Here is a 22654-nt window from a genome sequence, read left to right as displayed (position 1 = left end):
GGGTGGTCTTGTGTGTGGAGATAGTACCCTCTGATTTTATAGCTGTCCTAAACTCCACACAAAAAGTGTACTGAAAATCTATATAAACTCTGAAAAACAAGACCAAAAAAACCCCCCAAAAACCCACAGAAAGATACCTATCTCATTTTATAATGCTAATAAAACCCTGATACCAAATTGGTGATAAAAGAACAAGAAATGGAAATTCTAGACCAATTTAACTAGAGAACAGAAATGCAAAAATCTTAAATAAATATTAATAAATTAAACAGGCGGCATATCAACACAATACTTCATAATCATGTGTGGTTAAACTCAGGAATGTGAAAGTCGTTCAATATTAGAAATAAAATCAATTCATTACATTACTAAAAAGAGAAAAAGGGAAACTCCATATATTAGTCATTTGTACTGTTCCTTTTCGAATTAAGTATTGGCCATGTAACTTGCTTTTGCCGGTATCAATAGATTTCAGCAAAAATCATTAATTTTCTAAGATACCAGCACCACACACCCTTACAAAACCCATTGTTTTTACTATACAATTGTTGAAGATGTTGCTCACTTGTATCAAATAATGTTCATATACTGACTATGCAGAATATGTGAACTCCCTGAAATTATAACCCAGAAGCAGTTTCTAAATATATGATCTGACAAGAACCTATATTAGAATCATCTAGGATGGTGGTTACACATATAGATTTCTAGAACCTACCTTAGACTTGCTGGATCAGAAGCTCTTGAGGCTGAGTTTAGAATCTGCATGTTTAGCAAATTCATGATAAAATTACATTAAAATGTTAGGACCCCTTCCCTCCAATGAAGAACCACTAACATTAAACTCTTGTGAGAGAAAGTGATGCTTCTTACACGTCTACAAATACAGCTGATCCTAAAAGCTATTGTACTGTCTTGCCCCAGGTATCTACTTTTATCACAGTATTCTTATTACAAGAACCCACAAAAGATATTCACTCAAAATTTAGTACCAGGATTAGCTGCGCTTCTTCCCTGAAAAACTAGTTTATTTTTACCTTATGGACATATTAATGTTATCTAATTAAAAATTCAGTCAGATTTGTGATCCTATGGCATACACTTTGTGTACTAACCTTTTTCTACTGTTATTTTCCTATAACCCTCATTTCTTCATTTATTCTTCCCTCTAAGAAAATGGTGTACAAACTAACAAGTATCAAAGAACCATAGAAAGAATACACACATCTTTTCTTGACTATGACAGAGACTCATAATTCCCTCTTAATAAGAGAATACTTTATCATGTCAATTAAGTCTATTTCCATAAGCAATTTTGACAATTTATAAAATTAAATGTACCATAAATCCATCGATTAAAAATCAAAAAGGTAAAGAGGACTAAAAGGGTATTCAAGATAAATTAAATACTGGTTAGGCTCTGAAATGTATCATATATGGCAAAATAATAGGAAACACATTTTCATTTTCCTATTTGATGAAAACATCCAAGAGTCAATACAGAAACATTTTCCCCAATACCCAATTAAAAGAGGAGTTTAAAAATTGAATGTTTTCTGTTAAGCTTTTATAATAGATTCCAAATTTGATACTCAAGCAATTCTTTGACTTATTCTGTTAAACTGAAGAGCATATTCTTAAAAGTCATAACTAAGCAGCACCGAACCTGTTCTCTACAAAACAGAATGCCTAAGTGAAGGGACCTTCAAATTATGAACCATGATTTACAAATGTTTCCAATGGCTAACTTAAGGCTGCTTTAAGTTTTTCATTATTACTCTTACTAATTGCTAGTATAGTAAGTCTAGGATTATCTCACACGTGGGCTCTTTCAGACCAAGAGGATTTCAACATTTACCATCCCCCTGCCCCTTTTTATTCACTCCTTACATCACAACTAATTCCCTTACAGGTACTCTTCTCAAAAACACAAATGGGCCATGGGGAAGCCAATGGGGAGTTGGCCATGGAAGATATGTGGGGGAAGAATATTCCAGGCAGAGGAAGCAGCCATTGCAAGGTAGAACATAGAAGATGTACTCAAGGTAGAACAAAGTAAGGACAGAGGAAAGAGCAGATGAGATCAGAAAAACAAGAGGGCTGGATCATGTAAGGCCTTGAAGGCCACTATAAAGACTTTAGCTTCAATATAAGTGAGATGGGGAACCATTAAAAAATTCTGAGCAAGAAGTGACATTTAAAAATCTCCCTGATTGCTAGGTTGAGAATACATTACAAGGGGCAAGGGTTAGAGATGGGTAGGGTTTGGAGGCAAGGTGAGAGATGATAATGACTTCGACCAGGGTGGTAACAATGGAGTCAGTAAGTTGTAGATTTTATGTTTTAAAGGTGGCACTAACAGAATTTCCTCACAGTATGCATTTGAGAGAAAGAAATAAAGGATGATTCTAAGGCTTTTATCTGATAAAATTAATTCGTATATCAGGACCCACAAAATGGAGGCCACCCTTATGGCCAGTCCACATCACAAATCCAAACCTAAGTCAGGCTGCGCATACAGGAAACTGCTCCCTGTCAAGGGAACTTAACACCAATCACAACCTCCAACTCAGCTTTAGCTAGATAACCTTAATGGGGACAAAAAAAAAAAAAAAAAAAAGGACCTGCTTACATTATAAAGAAAGCCCTGACCTCCTAGCCATCCTTAGCCCTGTTTACACATTGCTTCTTCTGACATTCTATAAAACTCACTCTTGCTCAAAATCCCTCATTAAGAATGCTCCACTGCTTGTTAAGCACTATATTTCCCTAATCTATGGATTATTTTTCCTTTAATAAAAGTTTTGTGATTTGACATGTCCAAGTATGGCATTGCCATCAACTGGAATGGAAAAACTGCAGATGTAACAGGTTTAAAAAATGAAAGCTTAAGAATTTGGCTTTAGACATGTTACATTTGACACATTTAAACACATTTGAAGATGTTAAATAGGCAACTTGATAAGCAAATAGAAATTTAAAAGAAAGGTCTGATTAGGAAATAAAAATTTGTAAGTCATTAGAATACATGTGGGTTTTAAAAGATTACTGGAAGAGACCACTAAAGGAGTGAATATAAGTAGAGGAGAATATCCAGGCCTGAGTTTTTAGGTATCCAGCAATAAGAAGTAGAAAAAAGAGTAAGAACTAAGAAAGAAGACAAAGCAACCAGAGATGGCAAGAGAATCAAGAGTATGGCATTCTGGAAACCGAGCGAATAAAGTGTATCAAGAAAGAGGGGGTTGATCAGCTTTAGCAAATGCAAGATAACTGAAATAACAACATTGAAGTCATTGAGATTTTTGCCAATATCAGTTTTTTATAGAGTGATAAGGACAAAAGACAGACTGGAGTAGAATTAAGAAAGAAAGGAAAAAAGTAGAGAAAGAACAGACAACTTGACAATTTTTGCTGTAAAAGGGAGCACAGAAATGGCATTGTAATTATTAGGGTGAGAGGGAGTTGATTTTTTTTTTTTACAATGTAATATGTTATGTTTGTATACTGATAAGCATGTTCCAAGATATAATATTGACGTATAGGAGAAAAAGGGAGAATACTGCTGTAGAATTTAAATTGCCCAGGGTGGGCAAGAGAGAATGGAATCTGATGCACTGGTGGAGAAATTGGCTATATGCTAAGAGAAGGCAAAGTATGTACATGCAGATGCTGGTAGGTAGATAGATGTGCTATCATGCTGAGAAGTTCATTTTTTAAGTTCTCAGTGATGTGGAAATAAGAAAAATGCCTTGGAGAATGGAGGAGGAGGTGCAGGAATTTTGAGAGAAAAGATGGGAAGCAGACATCTAGGAAAGTGGAAAAATAAAAAAAAGAGAGAAAAGATGGGAAGCAGACATCTAGGAAAGTGGATTACAGAAGTGTAGTGTGACTGGGCTCAATTATAGTTTGTGGTCACATATCTAAAGTGAAAAGAGCATGAGGGCATTTTCTTCTGCAACATTTAACTACACAGGTGCTGGCACTAAAAGGTGAGGAGATAGATTTAACCAGGGTTGTGGTTTTCCCCAGTGAAACAAAAGAGGAGCAATGGAGTCAAAAGTGTATTTGAAGGAGTGATTATAATTATTGAACAGAGAATTTATGCTGGGTAAGGGAGAAAGAAAAGACGTCAGGATGATGAGAGTCCTGCTTTCAATCATGATGAAATAAAAGGAGCCAGATTTCCCCACCTGCCTAAACAACTAGAAAGCCTAAGGGCAGTACTGGACAGTGCTTCCTGAGAAAAGGAAAACAAATGAGGTGAGCCCTACAAATGCCCAAGCATACTGCCTAGAGATTTCAGGCCTCAGCACAAGCAGGGGAAAATGAAATAGCCTGATGATTTTACTAATACTCGAAGACAGATTTCAGAGTTTGGGGATGCCAAAGCAATGAAAATTCGTGGCACCAGAGTATAAGAAAATAGGGAGCTACACAGAAAGGGAGCTCTGGAGATATATAGAGGGGTCCCCTTGAGTCTTTGTTTGAATATTGACTTAGACAAGTGTGTGAGAAAACTATCAGAGACTGGGAAAAGAATTATTAGACAGGAGTAGACAGCAATCACCAGAGCCTACACAAGGTGAGACTAGGAGTACTTCATGTTCTCACTAGCCAGAGTAGAAATGTTTCTTAATATGCCAGGAATTGGTAGAGTCCTCAGAAAGGTACAGCATCTATAGTGGAGCCAAAGTAGCCCTACCCTGAATGTTGTTCTAGACTCACTCTAACAAAACTTAAAAGCAAGCTTCAAAATGTTCAAACTGATTACAATCAATTTAACTGTGTCAAAGCCAAATCCAAAAATATTTTAAAAATCCAGCCCCTAAAACATGAAACTCACAATGTCGGCAACCAATCAAAAATTACCAACCAGGCAAAGAAAGAAGATATAACCCACGAAGAGAAAAACCCATCAACAGAAACTGACCCAGAAATGACATAGTTTTAGTAGACAAAGATGTTAAACCAGCTATTATAAATATACTCCACACATTCAAGAAGACAGAGGAAAGCATGAACATCGTAGAAACAGGAGTTTAAAAAATGAGTATCAGTGAGCTGTGGGACATCAAATCATTCTAACCTACATATGACTAGAGTCCCGGGGTAGGGGGGATATTTGAAGAAATAAAGGCCAAAATGTTTCCTAATTTGATGAAAACTATAAACCTACAGATTAAAGACATTAATCAATATGGTGGCAAAAATGAGTTGTAGACCCTAGAAGAGTTAGATTATTGAAATAAGAGTACTTGAATGAGTTATAAAGACAGGAGTGGTTAATTAATCAGAGTAGGATGCTTGAAATTGAGGTTATAGAAGGGTGGAATTTTTAAAAGTTTCTCATTATATTTTTACTGGTTTTGTTTAATCACTGCATTGCATGATTTTCTACTATTTCTTTCATTGCAAATATATGGCATTTGGCTAATTTTGTACATATGATATCTGTGATACAAAAGAGAATTTCCTGTGTTTACCTTTAAATATTTTACTTTACATTTCCATGGGTAGTTCAAATACCTAATATCTGTAAATAAAATTGAGTTCAGTTATTTACACCCTCTATTATTTAACTTCAGCATAATCTTCATTATAGATCACGCCATCATTTTGATCATTTTACATTATAATATCTAATTGCTAGTTGTGTGTTAGACACTATTCTAAATACTTACAAGTGTATTAATTCATTTAACCTTTGTGTTAGGTGATAATCTTTGTGTTATCCTATGTATTAGGTGATATCATCATTTTATAATGAAAAATAATACACTGTAACCTGAGATTAGGTTATTTCCTTAAGGTTACTGGTAATAAGCAGCAGAGCAGGGGTTCAAATCTAAATAATTTGGTTCTGTTAGAGCCACATTCTTAACTCCTTGAATCTTTCTTGGATGAGGAATGAAGAAACTTCTAATGTATGGGCCAGATCCAGCCCGTGGCTTAATTTCATCAGATCTGTAAATTGCAAAACAAAAAAACAAAAAAACAAAAAAACAAAAAACTATGATATAAGAAATTAGTGGCAGTTATCTAGAAGCCATAAGGTGAAAGCATCATTACATAAAAAACATATTTACTCTTAAACTATTTTCCCAAAAGTTGAATTTTTCCATTGAAATAAAAAATATATTACACTTCCCTTCAAAGCCTTTAGGTTTTTCTTAGAGGAAAAAAAATTAAATTCTGACAATGCTTACATTTTAGACACACAAATTGACTTTAAGAAAAAAATTATAATACTGATAAGAGTTTATTTTGGGGTGCTTCTTCATCATTCACTTATTAATACCTGAGAGCCTACTGTACATGAAAAATTATGCCAGTCATTGGGACACATAAATGAAAGTTCTTCAAGGAATTCACATTCCAGTATAGTGTTTCTTAAATTGTGGTTCGTGGACTCCTAAAAAGGTTCCAAGATTTATTCCTGAGGCTCAAAACTATAAAAATAAACTTTTTTTATTAAAAAAATTAAATATTAATGCAAGTAGAGTCTGGATCATTTTTATGACCTTATGTATGACCAAGCAATAATCATAAGATGGAAAAAATTACAAATGTATTAAAATTAAGAACTTTAGTTCCTCAAAAGATACCTCTAGGAGTGAAAAAAGCAACTCACAGAGTGGAAGAAGATATATACCCAAGAAAGGCTCTTATCTAGAATATGCAAAGATTCCTAAAAACCAGTAATAAAAGAAAGACAATCCAATTTAAAAACTGGCAAAACTTTGAACCCTTCACAAAGACAATATCTAAATGGCCAAAAACTATATGAAAAGGTGCCCATTGTCGATAATCATCAGGGAAATACATATTAAAACCATAATGAAACATTACTACACACAAGCAAAAAAGCTAAAATAGAAAGGAATGACAATACCACGTATTGGAGAGAATTTAGAGATTTTAGGGCTTTCATCATGCTGGTGAGAGTATTAATTGGTACAACCATTTTAGAAAACTATTTAGTATATATGAAAGCTGAACATATGTATACTACATAATCCAGCAATTACACTCCTGGGTATACCTCCAACTGAATTGCATACATATGTCTACCCAAAGACTTGTAAAAGATAGTACAGTTATCTTTATTCTCAATAGTAAAAAACTGGAAACAACCCAATGTCCATCAACAATAGGATGGATAAATTGTGGGACAGTCATAAAAATGAAATATAGCAACAAAAATATAGATGGATCTCACAATGTTGAGCAATAAGGTCAGACACAAGAGTACATATAATCAATGTCCAAGAACAGGCAAAACACATCTACTGTTATAAGAAGTCAGAACACTGATTACCTTGGGGAGGGGGTTAAAAGCTAAGAGTTGGACGAAGCAAGAGAGAGGGGCTTTCAGGAGTATTGTTAATATTCTATCTAGATCTGGATGCTGATTATACAGGTATGTTTACAACTATACACTAATGATTTGTATATATTTCTGTATATAGGTTATAACGCAATAGTTTAAAAATTGTCATGTTAGTGTTGTTCATTTAAATCTTACTGAGTTTTTAGTGTATTTAACGGGTAAATCTATTTTTAATTGTTAAAGAATTCTGAGCTTGATATTTATAGTTTTACATTTAAACATATTAAGAATGTTAAGTTCTTTCTCCTCTTCCTTCCCATCCCTCCTTCTTGAATAATTCAGTCAAAAAGCAAGATTCCTCACTGTCAGAGAAGGAAGTTACATACATGAAAAAAAGAAAATAACAATTAAATTTATTAGAATTGAATTTATTGGAATTGGAGTGATTGGAGTGAACTCATGAGTTTTGATAATACAGATACAGAAATAAGTATAGTATAGCGGTTTGTGTGTATCCTAGTTCATTCCAGAGAGGGCCTGAAAACAATGACACCCCAATTGCAGTTAGCATACCTAGCACCCAGATCTTGATTTCTTAATACCATATGCCACAAAAAAGATCCTTAGAGAAAATGCTAATTCCAAAACTGGAGTAGGGATGATCCTAAAACACATTTTTGTGCCAGAAAGTAAGAAAGTATTCACTCTAAGCAAAATAAACTATAGTAACATTATAAAACACATTAAATAATGCTTTGGATGGAGGGAAAACGGTAGTCATTGGCTACTGACATGATTATATTTAACTTCTAAAGATTATCTACAAATTCACCGAAGGAAAAATTGAAAGGGAGTCTAACAGGAAGCTAATGCAATAATCCATATGAACAATAAATGATGAAATCGTAAACTGAAGCAATGAAACAAAAAGGTGTTAATGATATGAGGTCTGTGAAGCAGACTTTATAAGAATAAAATTATGACTTGCCACTTATTGAATGTGTGACCTTGAGTAAGTTACTTAAACTCTTTGGGCTCCAGCTTCATCTACGTAAAATGGATTTAATAAGTATCTAGTTGAAAGGGCTGTTATAGGGATATATATGTACAATGTTCAGAAAAGTGGTTGACATAAACAAACATTACACAAATGTTGGCTATCATTATAATATTAGTACTACTACTGCTTCTACTTCTCCTACAATAACAGGATTTGGTGGTAATTAGATGTGGGAATGAGAGAAAGAATGCTAAAAAACGACTCAACAAGAGCAGTGTTAAGGCCCTAAGCTCTCAAATGACTAGTATATAGTCCCTCCCATGACCAGTATCCCCCAGTATAATTCATAATACAAAGGATAGTGTAAATTCTAAAATATAGATTAAATGCTTGAAAGTTTTCATTTAAAAAATCAAATATAACCCCCACACATTTTTTTTCTCATTTTTTTCTATGGGGGTAGGATATCCTAAACATCGTTCTGCCTATTTGATAATACAACATAGCTCTCAAATTTCTTGCTTGAGTGAATGGCTGGTGGAATCAATGACCACAGAAGAAATGCATAGGGAGGAATACATGTGAGCTGGATGGTATCAGGGAGAGGACATGAGTGCAATTTTGGACATATTGTCAGATAAAAGCAAATGCTGAAGTTATAACTCTCTTGGCCTCTATTTCTTGTTCCCTGTGTTCTCCCTTTCTCTTTATTTTAAATAAAAGTTTATTTACTACTAAATTGCTTCTTAATGTCTCCCCCACAGAGCTGAGACCAAAAAAAAACCAGTGTCCAGTTTCTCACAATTAGGAGAGACAGGATGAAAACTGAAAGAAAAAAAAAGATGAAAGAAAAACAAGTGAACAGTTCAGCTCCCTTTCCCTGCTCCAATAGGTATAAAGAAATCGGGATCTCTTAATATAACATGTTGGTTGCCCAGACCCAAATAAAATATATTCGACTTTATCTGAAAAGTATTCCCTAATGGAAGAATCAATTCTAAAACAGATTGACAGTAATGTCCCACGATCTCTTATCTGTAGACATGGTGGTTGTTTCAAAGAAAAACAAATATGCATTAGGAAGTTAATTACAGAAAAAGTTTAACTTTTTGTAACATGTTTGGAGTGGGAGGAGGTGTTACAGGCCAGTAATGAAAGATGCTATATAGATCTTTCTGGAATATATTATCACTTAAAAAATGTGCACACCTTCCATTGACATTCAAGAGTGCTTTTCCAAGCAATGAGTTCATCTACAACAATTCCATTTTATTTAATCCCAAGAAAAAGAGTAGACATAAAATTGCTTATCCATAAATATAAAATTCGTCACCAAGTTAAAAAATAGGAATGCTTCAATAAACACATAAAAACAAACAAAAACAGAAAAGTCCACTGGCTTGCAAAATGTTTTAAAAGTAATCATTTTTAAATGACTCACTTTGCAAGAAAAATACAAATACTACCTATTGGTTTGCCTGAAAATCTCCAGAAATCTATACAGGACAAAACATACCCCATCAAATAAAAGGAGCAATATCACTATAATATTTTATAATGTCAAATGTTGCATTTAAGAGAAAATAAAGAATGTAGTTATTATTGCTGTACATCTTGCTAACTCTTCATGACAAAAATGTAAGAAAAGCTAAGGTGAAAGGACAACTTAAAGGCAATACTAGAAATAATAACATCTATACAATTAACAGCAATTATTTTTATCACTTGTATTCTTTCATGCCAGTAACATTTTTACCACAACCCAATTTTTTTCAAATTTGTATTTGTTCTCTTTGAAGTTCCTTATCTATTAAGGATTATATCCAGTGATAGCATTTACTAACTCACAAAAGGAATCCAATTGTATATTTTAGGCTTCTCATATAAATTATGAGGTTAGCTACTTGAATGTGTGGGTTCCCATATTGTCTATGAGCCGCTAGTGCCCCCAGTTATGTGATTTTAAAACCACATCTGCAATTCCCATTAACCAAAAGAACCACAAACTACAGTATATATTTGAATACTGGCAATTCTCACTATATTCCAGCTATACCACCCTTCTGAAGCTGTTCCTCAAAGATGCCAAGCTCACCTCAGCAACAATGTCACCACAGAGAGGTCTTCCCAAACCAATCTAAGAAAAATGCCCTTCCCCCTTTCTTCTCTGCATATCTAGAGCCAAGGTCTTGAGCTGGTAGAAGAAATACTTTGATTTGCTATGATGAAATTTGAACTCGGACTAAACACTACTTTTTAAGACCAGAAAGATATGGAATCTGGCTGAAATGTCATTAAATGCTAGGGAAGGAAAATTCAACAAAACATAGTGAAGTGATATTTAAGGAGAAAAATAATTTTCTGTTGTAAATAAGTAAAATAGTGCCCCATCTTCTGAACACTCTTGATTATACTGTTTTCTTCACAGCCCTCATTACTGCAAAGACTACCCAGTGTGTTGTGCTTATTCCTTTGGTGTCAATATTTATACATTAGAAAATAAGCTCCAAAGACTAAGGGCCTTGTCTGTCATATTCACTACTGTATCACTGACACAATAGTATCCAGCACAGAGTAGATGCTCACATATCTGTAGAACGAACAAACCCACTACACAGATTAAATATCCTTGATATTACCTGTACGTATTCCATGTATTATGATCAGTGTTTTAACCTGAGCTGTAACTTGTTTACAGAGCCTATCAGGCAACAATTTACTCTACCTATTATAGGGAGGAAAGAGGCAGAGGACTTTCTATGACACAACTGAGTTCACCAGGATCTAGAAAAATACCTAACAAGAAACACCTGTCTTTGTCTACTTATCTCCTCCACTCTTCCCTGTGCACCAGACAGAGGCCTTAGTGTCCTTTTGATACCCTCCTGCAGTCTAAAATTCTCCTCTTGTAAGTTTATCTTAAACTGTCACTTCCTGTTAGTAGCTTTAACATACATCACCTCCAGATTATGGTAACTATTTACTCATTTATTTTTACAAACAATGAAAAACTCTCACATTTACATTTATCCCAGTTTTACATAAGTGATTTAGTCCATTATTGCCACTCCTACCTCTACACATGGCCAACATACATACTCCTGAATTCGTTCTTTCCCTAGGCTGAGTGTCAACTGTAATCATGTCTCTAGGACAAGCCACTGGAGTGAGGGAAGGCAGCCCTAAAGATCATGGCCCTCTCAGATGCCCAGACAATTTCCATAAACTTAACGAAAATTTACAAGTAAGGTTCTAAATAAATGAGGCCCTCATTTATAATAAACATTAAAAATAATTATCCAGTAGTGTATCTTAACTATACTGAAAACATTCAAATCTTGGTATCGTGTGTGTGTGTGTGTGTGTGTGTGTGTGTGTGTGTGTGTGTGTGTGTCCCTTGCCAAGTGTGTTCCTGATTTAATGCCTTTGCATCAGCTGTTCTGTTCCCTCTACCTGCAACTCTCCTCCTAAATATGGACATTGATTTTTCTCTTGCTTCATTCAGGTTTTCCCTCAAATGTGATCTCCTTAGAGGCCTTCCTATATCATATCAAAAATAACACCTATCACTCTCACCCCCATTATATTTCTTCATAACATTTACCACAACCTGACCTTATAGCACATATTTGCTTATATGTTTACTACTCTCCTCTACAAAAAAATGTAAGTTACATTTAGAGCAGGAATTTGTCTGCCTAGATCACCATTATCTAGTTGGAGTAAGAAAATGCTATATATTTGTTGAATGAATTTACTTTCCACAGACTTAATGCCTCCTGTTATGGTTTCATTAGCACATACGCCCTCATCATGGCCACACCACAAATGAGAATTTGAATACACACAAAATACATGAAATGATGAGTAACAGGTTTTATGTGTAAGAGCCAAGAAGAGATTGAGGGCTTAACAATATATCTGCTCACATATCTTTCAAATATACATCATTATCTATGGAACTTTATTTTAAACTCCCTTGCCTAGCACTGAAGACCTTTCACAATCTGACCCTGAATTTCCTTTGTATTTTTGTCTCCTACTATTTCCCATACTCTGAGCTACTATGCTGCAACAACTGCAAGGAGCACCATTCATACAGAATACAACAAAGCATGCTGTACTTCTTACACTGCTGCAATATTGATCTAGTCTCCACTCCTGCCAAATTTTCTGCTAATCAACACCTACAAAAACTCCACCCATTTTTCAAAATCCAGCTCCAATGCTTTCTCCATAAAACTTTTCCAATCATCCCACCAGAAATGATATTCTCAGTCTGTGAGGGACCACACAGCATGCAGTAATACTCCTGAAGTTCTTGCCTTAGAGCAAGTCGTTAGTACTTTTTCATCTCCTTTAGTATAGGTAAGTTCCCAAATAGGCTGAACATTGTTTTACATAGCTTCGTATCCTTCGTGATGCCTTGTACATAGATAGAATAAAATTATTTTAATAAATTCTACACACATTCTGAATCACTCCTTTGTATTTCCATTTTCTTTCCTCTCAAAGGGCAAAAACATTCCACTGAGAAAAGTAGTGAGCTTCCTATTTCAGTTTAAAGTGTTTATTTTCTTGTGGATTTATTTTATACCTCTACTCCCTCTCTCTCCCTCTCTCTAGATCTAGCTAGAATGGAATTAAATCATAAATTCCTCCCTTTAAGCAATCGACACTCATTTAATAAGCATCTATAATGCCTGGGTACTGCACCATACTTTTCTTTTCAACCAATTATCATTTATTTACTGAGCACCTACCGTGAGTGATCGCCGCACTAGATGGTTAAGGCATCAACAGATTAATAAAGTCCTAGCACTAATGGGCCTTACAACTCAGAAAAGGAATTAGATATGTAAACAGATCCTCTACTTAATACATAAGACATAATGTAAGTGTAGAAGAGACTGATGCAGTGCTATGGTTGTGCAGAGCAGGCAACAATTAATTCCAAATGAGAGCGCTAAGGAAAAAGGAGACATTTGGGCTAGGTCTTGATGAATAAATAAAATTTCAACAAGCAAACATTGAGGGGAGGGGACATTCCTGACAGAAGAAAAAGTAAACATAAAGAGTCTTGAAAACTGGTATGCTAGTGAAGCGACAAATAATCAGACAGGTAGAGAGAAAGAGGTAGAAAGGTGGGTAGCAGGGAGAGAGAAGAGCGGGGAGGGGGAGAGAGAGGGGAAGGGGCAGAGGAGAGAGAGAGAGAGAGAGAGAGAGAGAGAGAGAGAGAGAGAGAAAGGAGGAAGAGAGGGAGAGGGAGAGAGAATGAATGTCAATATGAATGTTATTAGGGAGAAGACCCAGCTGGAAGGATCTCAAAGAATTTGAACCATCAAAGGTATCTGAGCAGGAAAGTGATACGGTTAGCACTGTTTTGGTCTAGAGCTCAAATCAGAGGTGAGAGATAAAAATAGTGAAATCACGGGAGTTAAGGCTGTCCCAGAAAAAAAGTACAAAAAGTACAAAGATAGAAAAGGGCTGAAGATTAAATCCTGAGAAATAATTATATTGCAGAGGAGAGGAGGGAGATCACTAAAAAACACAAATGATTTGGGAGACAGGAGACCAAGGAATGTTATAAAAACCAAAAGGAAGCAGAAGTAGTAATCAACAATATCAGAAGAGAATGAATATATCAGAGAAAAATCTCATTTGACGATCAGGAGGTTGCTAGAGCTTTTAAGACTAACAGCTTCACAATAATTTTGTGAGAGTAGAGAGAAAGCCAAGTCACAGTAAGTTAAGGAAAAAGGTGAAGAATTATAAAGGCAGAACTGGGGGCTGCTTTTCTAAGAACTGTAATAGTAAATAGAAAGAGAAAAGGGCAAAAGTTTGAAGCCAAAGTAGAGCACAGGTTAAGTTTATATGAGGAGTTACATGAACTTTTTATCCCCTTATAAGTGAGAATATAGGAGAATGAAACAAAAGTAACAGGAAACATGCTGCCAAGCATGGGGAGAGGTGGGGTTGAAGGCAGAACAAGTGGAAGGAAGCAATACAACAGGTATCTTGGAAAAGAGAACATAAGGGTACTAGAAAATTTTGTGGTATCGACCAAGGAAGTTAAGGACAAACAGCTGGATAAAATAATGTGCTAAGAATTAAATGGGATGATGCTCAGCAAAATAAGATTTAAACAGTTGCTATTTAGAAAAGGAGTACTCAGTTGAAAAGGAGTACTCAGGAGTACTGAGGGCATAGATGATAATTGCAAAAGTAAAGGAACAAGCAGAATTAAACATTAAAAGTTAAAGTAGCACTATTAAAAAGTTTTTGAAGATATATATATCTCCCAAGCAACTGATAACTATATATGTCAAAATGTACCATACAAATCTTTGTATAACCAAAAGATTTCCAAAGTCCAGCAATAGCCCACTTGCTTTAAATAGAGAATACAGTCATTATTACGATCAAATTCCAGTATAAAAAAAGTAGGTAGTTTTTATTACATTCAGTTAAGACTTAAAAGTTCCATTTCAACGTTTTGAATCTTGTTATTTTTCATAATATATTAGCTATCCTTCTGAACCCTGTCATCCACAAATTCAATAAACTTAATCCAGGTTAGTGGAAAACACTAGGACATTTTCCTTGAGCAGGACACCAAAAACCCCCCTTCAGGGTTGATGATATTATTCATCATTCTTCAGGTACAGTTTAACTGAAAATGAATCAAATTCTAACTGGATTCTCATCTAGCCCACATAACTCCATTCTGACCATAGGACATGATAACTCTGTCAACTATGCTCTGATGAAATCTAATTGCACAATATCTAAGGCATTTTTCTAATGCTAATGAAGCAGTCTATTCTGTCAAAGAAGGAAATGAGGCTGATGTGGTCACTCCCTCACCAGTCTCAGGCTCTCTATTCAAGGTAGCACCAGCCTTGAATTCAAATGATCCTATGAATTATGTTATGGGTCTACCCTGGCAGGGGCACACTACATTTCTACAAGAAGAAAAACTTCCCACTTTTTAATTAGCTACTTCTAAAGATGAATTTAAAGCACCGCCCCCCCCACACACACACACACAACCACCACCAATAAGGAGAGAAAAAAGAAAAAAAGTTTCCTGGCCAATTTAAATATGTAAACTTTTGGTAATATTTATAACGTCCACCATGTCACATTAGTTGTATATGTTTAAAATCACATACTATATAAAATAATCTTAAAAAAATTTTTTTTGCCCTTTCGACACTTCATGGAACAATTTTATTGAAAAATTTCCAGTGCATCTTTAACTTTTGTTTTCATGTTCACAAGAGCAGGGGTCCCCAACCCCTGGGCCACAGTCTAGTACTGGTCTGTGGCCTGTTAGGAACCGGGCCACACAGGGCCGTACAGTAGGAAGTAAGCTATGGGCAAGCAAGCGAAGCTTCATCTGTATTTGCAGCTGCTCCCCAGCACTAGCATCACAGCCTCAGCTCCACCTCAGATCATCAGGCATTATCATAGGAGCCTGGGTCCCTGGTGCCAAAAAGGTTGGGGACCACTGTACTAGAGTGACTAAGTCATTTACCAGTTTTTTCAAAGCATCGTCACATTCCTTCTATTGATAAAAGTTGTTTGAATTACAGAACTTCTGAATCCTTTTTTCAACCTATATAGTAATTGCCCATTTTCTATACATTCAGGCAGTTTTTTCATTCTACGGATGTGTGCTGTAGATGTAGATTCATAATCTCTACAAGATAACCACTTACTTGTATTGACTGATAGAGCTTCAGACTTTTATCTCCTCCAAACAATCCTTTGCAAGGCTTTGAATGGAGCAGAATAAAGTAACTCCCTCTTTTCTAAGAGAGAATTTTTGTTGGGGCAAGACCTTGCTGTATATATGCAGGTAATCAAGTCAAAATTTCAGAGACTTGGGAACCCAATTATTCTTTAAACACATTTCAGTTAATAACATAAGCTCTTGCTCATGTAAACATGTGAGTGCATTAATAGGAACCTTTAGAAATTAAACAAGTTTTCTTTCTGAACTATTAGAACTCTACTGTTTATAAGAGTGGAGTAGGATGGGTTACTCAATTCTCATGAATTAGTTTTCTTAGAGAAACCGAAGGAGCAGTAATTCTAGTAAGTTATGTATATTGTGTACTAATTAAGTGCCAGTCATGGTTTTAAGCATTTTACATACATGAACTCAATCTTCGCAATGCTCTATGAAACAGGTGCTATGAATAATTCCATTTCATTGATGAGGAAACCCAGGTAGATTAATAAACTTGCCCAAAGTCATACAGTTTCCAGGTGGCCAAAATCCAGTCTGGTTCTAGGCCCTCCCCCTTTTAAAAGAAAGTATAATGCCTCTTAATAAAAAGTTTGCCATTTTATAAGACAGTCCCATCTACTGGGCAATTAATATCAGTAGTACAAAGAAGACATTGAGTGAGATTCTGGTATCTTAATAAATTTTCTATTCAATTATTTTCTACTATCCATCCACAGTGTCTGAAGGCATAATGACGGGTTTGAGGGAGGAGTATTTCACCCTTTCTATTTATTATGTTCCTGAGCTACTAAGACCCCCATTTCAGTAAATACTTTTAAGGCAAAACATTCCTACTATAAACACAAGCATAGAATAAAAAGAATAGTGCCATGTCTTCCTTATTCTCCTCTAAAAGTTTTGACTGATGGTAAAGAATTTGCCCCTCTGGGTCTAGATCTTCCTTGTTATCCCAAATATATAAAACTAACTTTAATCGTTTTCTTTGATAAAGTAACTTCCTTAAATCCTGAAACGATGTAGCACTTCCTCAGTAGTCATCTGGTTATGAGCTGCAATGGGGTTAAGAAGCAGTTTCCTAAGGGAAAAAAAGGGTGAAATATAAACTCAAGAATGGGCGAATAGGAGGGAAAGTATAGCGTGCAGAAAAGGGAGGAAGGGAGCAGGGTGGAACGCAGTGTTGTCTGATTTGGAATTTCGCAGAGAATGAGAACAGAAATTGAGGAGGTGGGGGGCAGAGTCACTGATACCTATGTTAGGCAGCATTTTCTTGGATTTTTCTTTATGTATCTTAGACTCTCGCTTCAGAAGAAACTGAGACCCTAGGAGTACTAACTGCTCAACAAGCCATGGCACAGCACCACCATTCATCTCCCGCCCAAAGCCAAAGCTCGTCCCTTGAAAGCATCGCTACCCGCCATCCCTGAGCCGGGCCTTCCACACACCGGTCAACCGGCGGGAGGGACAACCAAAGCCTCTCGACCCCAAGGCCAGAGACCCGCGTTCCGGTTCTTGGTGACTGCCTCCCCAGCTTCCCTTCCAATAGACAACCTTTGAATACTCCCACAATTCGCCCCCGAACCTGAACCGAGCCTTTCCCGAAGAGCTGAACCCAGCGGTCATGGAGTAAAAGCCAAGCTGGACTGAGGGTCTTACCTTTAACAGATTAGACGTCGCCATGTTCCTTCAACTTAGATTCTCGCGAGACGGCGCGAGATTTCGTGGCGCTCTGGGGCAGGCCACAACTGAGGCCGGAGTTCCCACCGGGACTGACGGGCCCACCCGTCCGCACTGGGGGTGTGCTGGGCGCCGGGGCGGCGTGCTGACAGCGCTGACCTCGTCCCAGGCACCTGGAGCTTCCTCACTCTTTCCCCCTACATGGTCACCGGAGCTTCCCCACACGAAAGAGCTCATGCAAACGCTCAGGGAGACGGCAACGGTGAATGGTGAGACGGTAACGGGAGCCGACCTGAACTGGAAGAGGAAGCATCGGCTCCACGAGTCTCCCCACTCTTTCGGATTAGCCTTTGTGGTTGCACCGGCAGCGGCCACCGGCAACGAATTTAGCTCGGCTTAGGCCGGCCAGCTCGGGTTCCACGGCCACATCACGTGACACGGCGGGCGGGGGCGCGCTCGGGAGCGAGCGTGGGAGCCTGGAAGCCTTGGTGGAAGGCTGCACAGAGGACGAAGGCACGCCCTCTGTTGGCGGAACCTGACATCTCCTCTCAGCCCGCGCCCCAAACTCGACGTTTTGGTGGGTGTTAAGGGAGATACCCTGAATGAAATGCTTGTAACAGCTGTCTTTAATAAGAACTGGCACATAGGAGCCTCCCAATAAATATTTGTTCAATGAATACGTGAATGAATGAATGCACAAAATGTTAATATTTCCGTTCAAGAGTGTCTGGCACTGAAATAATCTATAAAAGATTGTTCAGGCAGTGGATATTAATCTGAGATTTCTTGAAGACGCATTATCCTGGAAGATCCTAAGCCATAAGCCTCCAATCTTTATACCTTCAGACCACAAACCACTGGCCAAGGAAAGAGAATACAATTTGTATGTAGAACCTACCATATACTTGATATTGTATTATGTATTATGCATGTTTGCTAATAGTATTCATTCATAATTTTTTAGAAATAAGAGCTATGGAGTAAAATAAAGCAGCAAAGGGGGGATGAAGTTTGAAATTTTAAATATGGTGATCCAAGTAGGCCTCACTGAGATGATGACATTTGAGCAAAGACTTGAAGGAGGTAAGGAAGAAGGCCATTTCATACATGAGAGATGATCCTCTCAGGGGATGCACAGGTGGCAGGTTGCCCAGGGTGTCAGAGGAACAGTGAAAAGGTTGGTGTGTTCTGGGCAGAGAGAGTAAGGAGATCAGAATATTGAATAGGGCCTTGCAGACCACTGTAAAGATGCTTTTGTTCTGAGTGAGATGGGAAATTATTGCAGGCTTTTAAACAGTAGTAGCATGGTCACACTCCCATTTTAACTCTGATTGCTCTGTAGTGAATAGAAGTAGAAGGGTAATTCAGAAGCTTTTGTAATATGTTGCTGAATCAATACAGCAATCATGCTATCTAGGTGTCTCCATTTTACAAATGACTTAGTGCAGAGCAATCCACTATTAAACAATGAGTTAAGTGGTAAAACAAGGATTCAGAGCTCCTATGCCTGTATGTCCTTGCAGAAATTTACACATGGATGACTCTTAGAGGTCATCTTTGTCCTACAGATGAGAAAAATGAGGCTCAGAGAGGTTATCTGGCCAACTTGATCAGAGAAAAGGCCTAGTCCAGAATAAACTTTATCTAATTATAGTTCCCTTTTCCCACAAAACTGGGTTATCTTCAACCCTAGTCCAGCTCTACTGCTTATTTTAAATTGTAAGACTCTAGATTAAATTATAATCAGCTTTATGTTCTTTAAAAAAAGTTAGGTGAGAAGCTGTGATATATTAATTGAGTAAACCAATTAATGACCCTACATAAAGAATTCAATTAAGTATTTAATACTACTTAAAGAATTCAATTAAGTAGGTTTGAGTACCTACTACAGGCATACCTAGTTTTATTGCTCTTCAGTTAATCGCACTTCACGCTTGTTGCATTTTTACAAATTGAAGGTAAGACCCTCCATTGGCAAAAGGATTACGACTTGCTTTATTGCAGTGGTCTGGAATTGAACCCATGAAATCTCCAAGGTATGCCTGTATGTACAAGGCACTGGAAATACAAGAATTAATGAGACAGAGAACCCTGCCCTTTTGGAGCTTATAGTATAATAAGGGAGCCAGATATTAAGCATAGTTACACAAATCAAATATTACTTATTTGGAATTGTGATAAATACTGCAATGTGCACTTGAGGACATATAGTAGGGAGAGAGATTAATAACCTAATTGCCATCATTCTATGGTCACACTCTGAACATTCTATGGTCACACTCTGAACCTTTCGAAAACTCAATTTCACACATCCTACTGTCTAACAAGACATTCCATTCTCCTAACTCGTTCTGGCAACACTATTGCTATAAGTCTGACTTCAATGAGTTTTCCATTATTTTGCCCGCCCCCTTCCTCGATATCTATCATTCCCTCCTGTTTTCACTTTCTTCTTCATCCAATTTAGATTCTAGCGCCTATCATTATAACACTGTTTAAATATTTAAAATGCTTAAATATTTCATTTATTTTAAAATAGAGAACACAGGCTCACCATACAAAATTCAGAAGGTGCTACAAGGAATGCAGTTAAAAGTAAGCTTCATTCTCCTTTCTGGGGTAATGTAATGTTCTATATTGTAGGCATTTAGGTTATTCAGGCATATGCATTTGTCAAAACAGCTGTGTACCCTTAAGATTTTTGCATATCATTCAACAGAAAAACAGTGAACAAATTTGAAATTTAGTTAATGATATTCATGCTAAAGAATTTAGAGGTAAGTGAAGTTATGCTTACAATTTACTTTGAAATGTATCAAAAAATGAGATGGAATGATTGCATAGAAAAGTTGACAAAGTAAAGTCAAATGTTAATTACAGAATCTAAGTGGTGGATATTCTAGATTTTTCTGGGTAAAATCTTTCAGCTTGTCTTTATGTTTGAAATTTTTATAATTAAATGTTGGGGGGAGATTTTTTTTTAAAATAGGCTCCCTTCTGCAGTCCCCCAGGTACCCATTCTTTCTTCTCAGAGACAACAGTGGTTAAAAGTTTCTTATGAATCCCTGGGACATTCTGTGCCTATATAAACATTCATGTAGGTATTCTTTTTTACTCCCCTCACAAATGATGGCATACTACTTATACTCTTTAACATCTTTTTTCTCTCAGCTATGTGATATAAATTACTGAAAAATATGGTCGTGCTTACTTTTTTCACACTTTCTTGTAGAAATGCAAACAATTACCAGCAGGCTGTAATGTATCCCTTGCCTCCAAGATGTTTGGGATTAATACAATAGCTATAAAGTCAAAGTTTTTGATTTGTAGGAAGCAAACAAAAAGCTTTTTTACATGTAAAGATAATAAAGTTTCATCGAAAAATTACATATCGATTAGAGAATTGGTAAAAAACTAAATGGAGCACCAAGTGTTTACAAGATTTTGGAATGGAAGAGGGAAGAAGGACAGAAACAGCCTCAAGAGGTGATGAAGGATGACTGTTGGGACCTCCCAGATCTCTGTATACCACATGGAGAAAAAGAGCCTGCCTCAGAAGACTACACCACTGCCTGGCACCAGGAAGACTTATGGGAGCCCACCCCAAGCCTAACCCTAACTGGAACCTAAACATATACCTATATCAATTCCTATCCTTATTCCTAAGACAGAAAATTCTTCTTTGTTTTGCCAGGAAATGCCTCACATTGCCTGTGAGAGGGTGTGTTAGTTGTATATCTTGGGAGAGGGTATCTCAGAGGCAGCTGCTTTCTCCATATTGCCCATGAGACAGTCACCAATACCTTAAGGCTATGCTCAGCCCATGAAACTACTCTATTTGGATGATCCCCCTCTCCCGTGATCCAAAACGCTCTCGCCTCCAGAAAGTGAGCCCCTGGACAAGATGGGTGGCTGGGGGAGGGGTAAGTAAGGAAGTGAAAGCCCCACTAGCAACTGAGTGAAACCAAAGAGAACCATCTTAAGATTTTCATGGCACCAGGTCAGGAGTGAAACTCCCACAGCCCAATTTATACAAATTGCATAATCACTTTCTTGTAAATGTCTTCAACAGCAGATGTTGCGAGGTTTAAGGAGTGAGAAGAAAAGAAGGTAGGAAGTAGGAAATTATTATCTATGATGTCGGGAGGGTGAAAGGACAGAGGAAATGCATTATGATTCCTAGGCAGCCCCAAGGACCCAAATGAAGGCAGTGGCCCTAAATTTTAGTTGAGACATAGTTTCCTTGGCATAGCTAAGGAAACTACAACATAGCAAGGTTAAGTAAGGTGCCCAAGTTCTCAGCTCATGAGAGGCAGAAACTGTTCGGTTCTAAAGCCACATTTAGACACATGCAGGCACTGAACAGGTACAGAATAGGCTATAACTAAGGTTGGGGTTTTGCTGAGGGAGGATGTTGCAGTGAGTTGACTATATATATAAGAGAGTATAATGATTGACCATGGGAGTAAAGCTGAATCTAGTGAGTGAAGAACAGTGAAAAGATAGGATCAAAACACTATGCCTGAGTGAGTCTAGGATTGTTAGAATCAAGATACCAGAGGGGCCGAGTTGGAAAGATAGAAGGAGGTGGCTGGAGGGTGAAACTGAGCTTAGGCTGTTAGTGGTTGCAATTGTTGGTGATGACAAGGGCTAAGCTATGACCAGTGAGAGTAATTAAGGTAAGGTGAAGAACAGCAATCCTGGAAAAGAGGTCAGGGGACTGAGAAGGCAGGCATTCCAGAAGCTTTTGATGTCCTAATCATAGCCCCTTGACATATTTCTGATTTCAGCAGCAGCTATGGTAGACGCTTCAAAACTCCCCCTGAATGTCCCATATGTAAAGGTTACCACTCTTTTCTTCTTTACCTCAGGGTTTTTTTTTTTTTCTTTT

At 37.0% G+C, this 22654-nt stretch overlaps 1 protein-coding gene across 2 annotated transcripts in view; it reads right to left on the bottom strand.

The window, feature by feature from the left end:
• CUL5 (cullin 5) overlaps positions 1-18385 on the bottom strand; it is a 75061-nt gene extending 56676 nt beyond the window's left edge. The window contains exon 1 of one of the 2 annotated variants that reach the window (XM_011368147.2): positions 17743-18385. In XM_011368147.2, coding sequence (XP_011366449.1) covers positions 17743-17766 — 24 coding nt within the window. In that variant the 5' untranslated portion in view covers positions 17767-18385. The remainder of the gene's footprint in view (positions 1-17742) is intronic. The other variant, XM_023535393.1, reaches the window with a different exon arrangement.
• Between the last annotated feature and the right edge of the window lie 4269 nt (positions 18386-22654).

This window comes from Pteropus vampyrus, unplaced genomic scaffold (assembly GCF_000151845.1).
Source record: "Pteropus vampyrus isolate Shadow unplaced genomic scaffold, Pvam_2.0 Scaffold139, whole genome shotgun sequence".
Classification (NCBI taxonomy): domain Eukaryota; kingdom Metazoa; phylum Chordata; class Mammalia; order Chiroptera; family Pteropodidae; genus Pteropus; species Pteropus vampyrus.
This window is presented reverse-complemented; position numbering and strand designations above follow the sequence as displayed.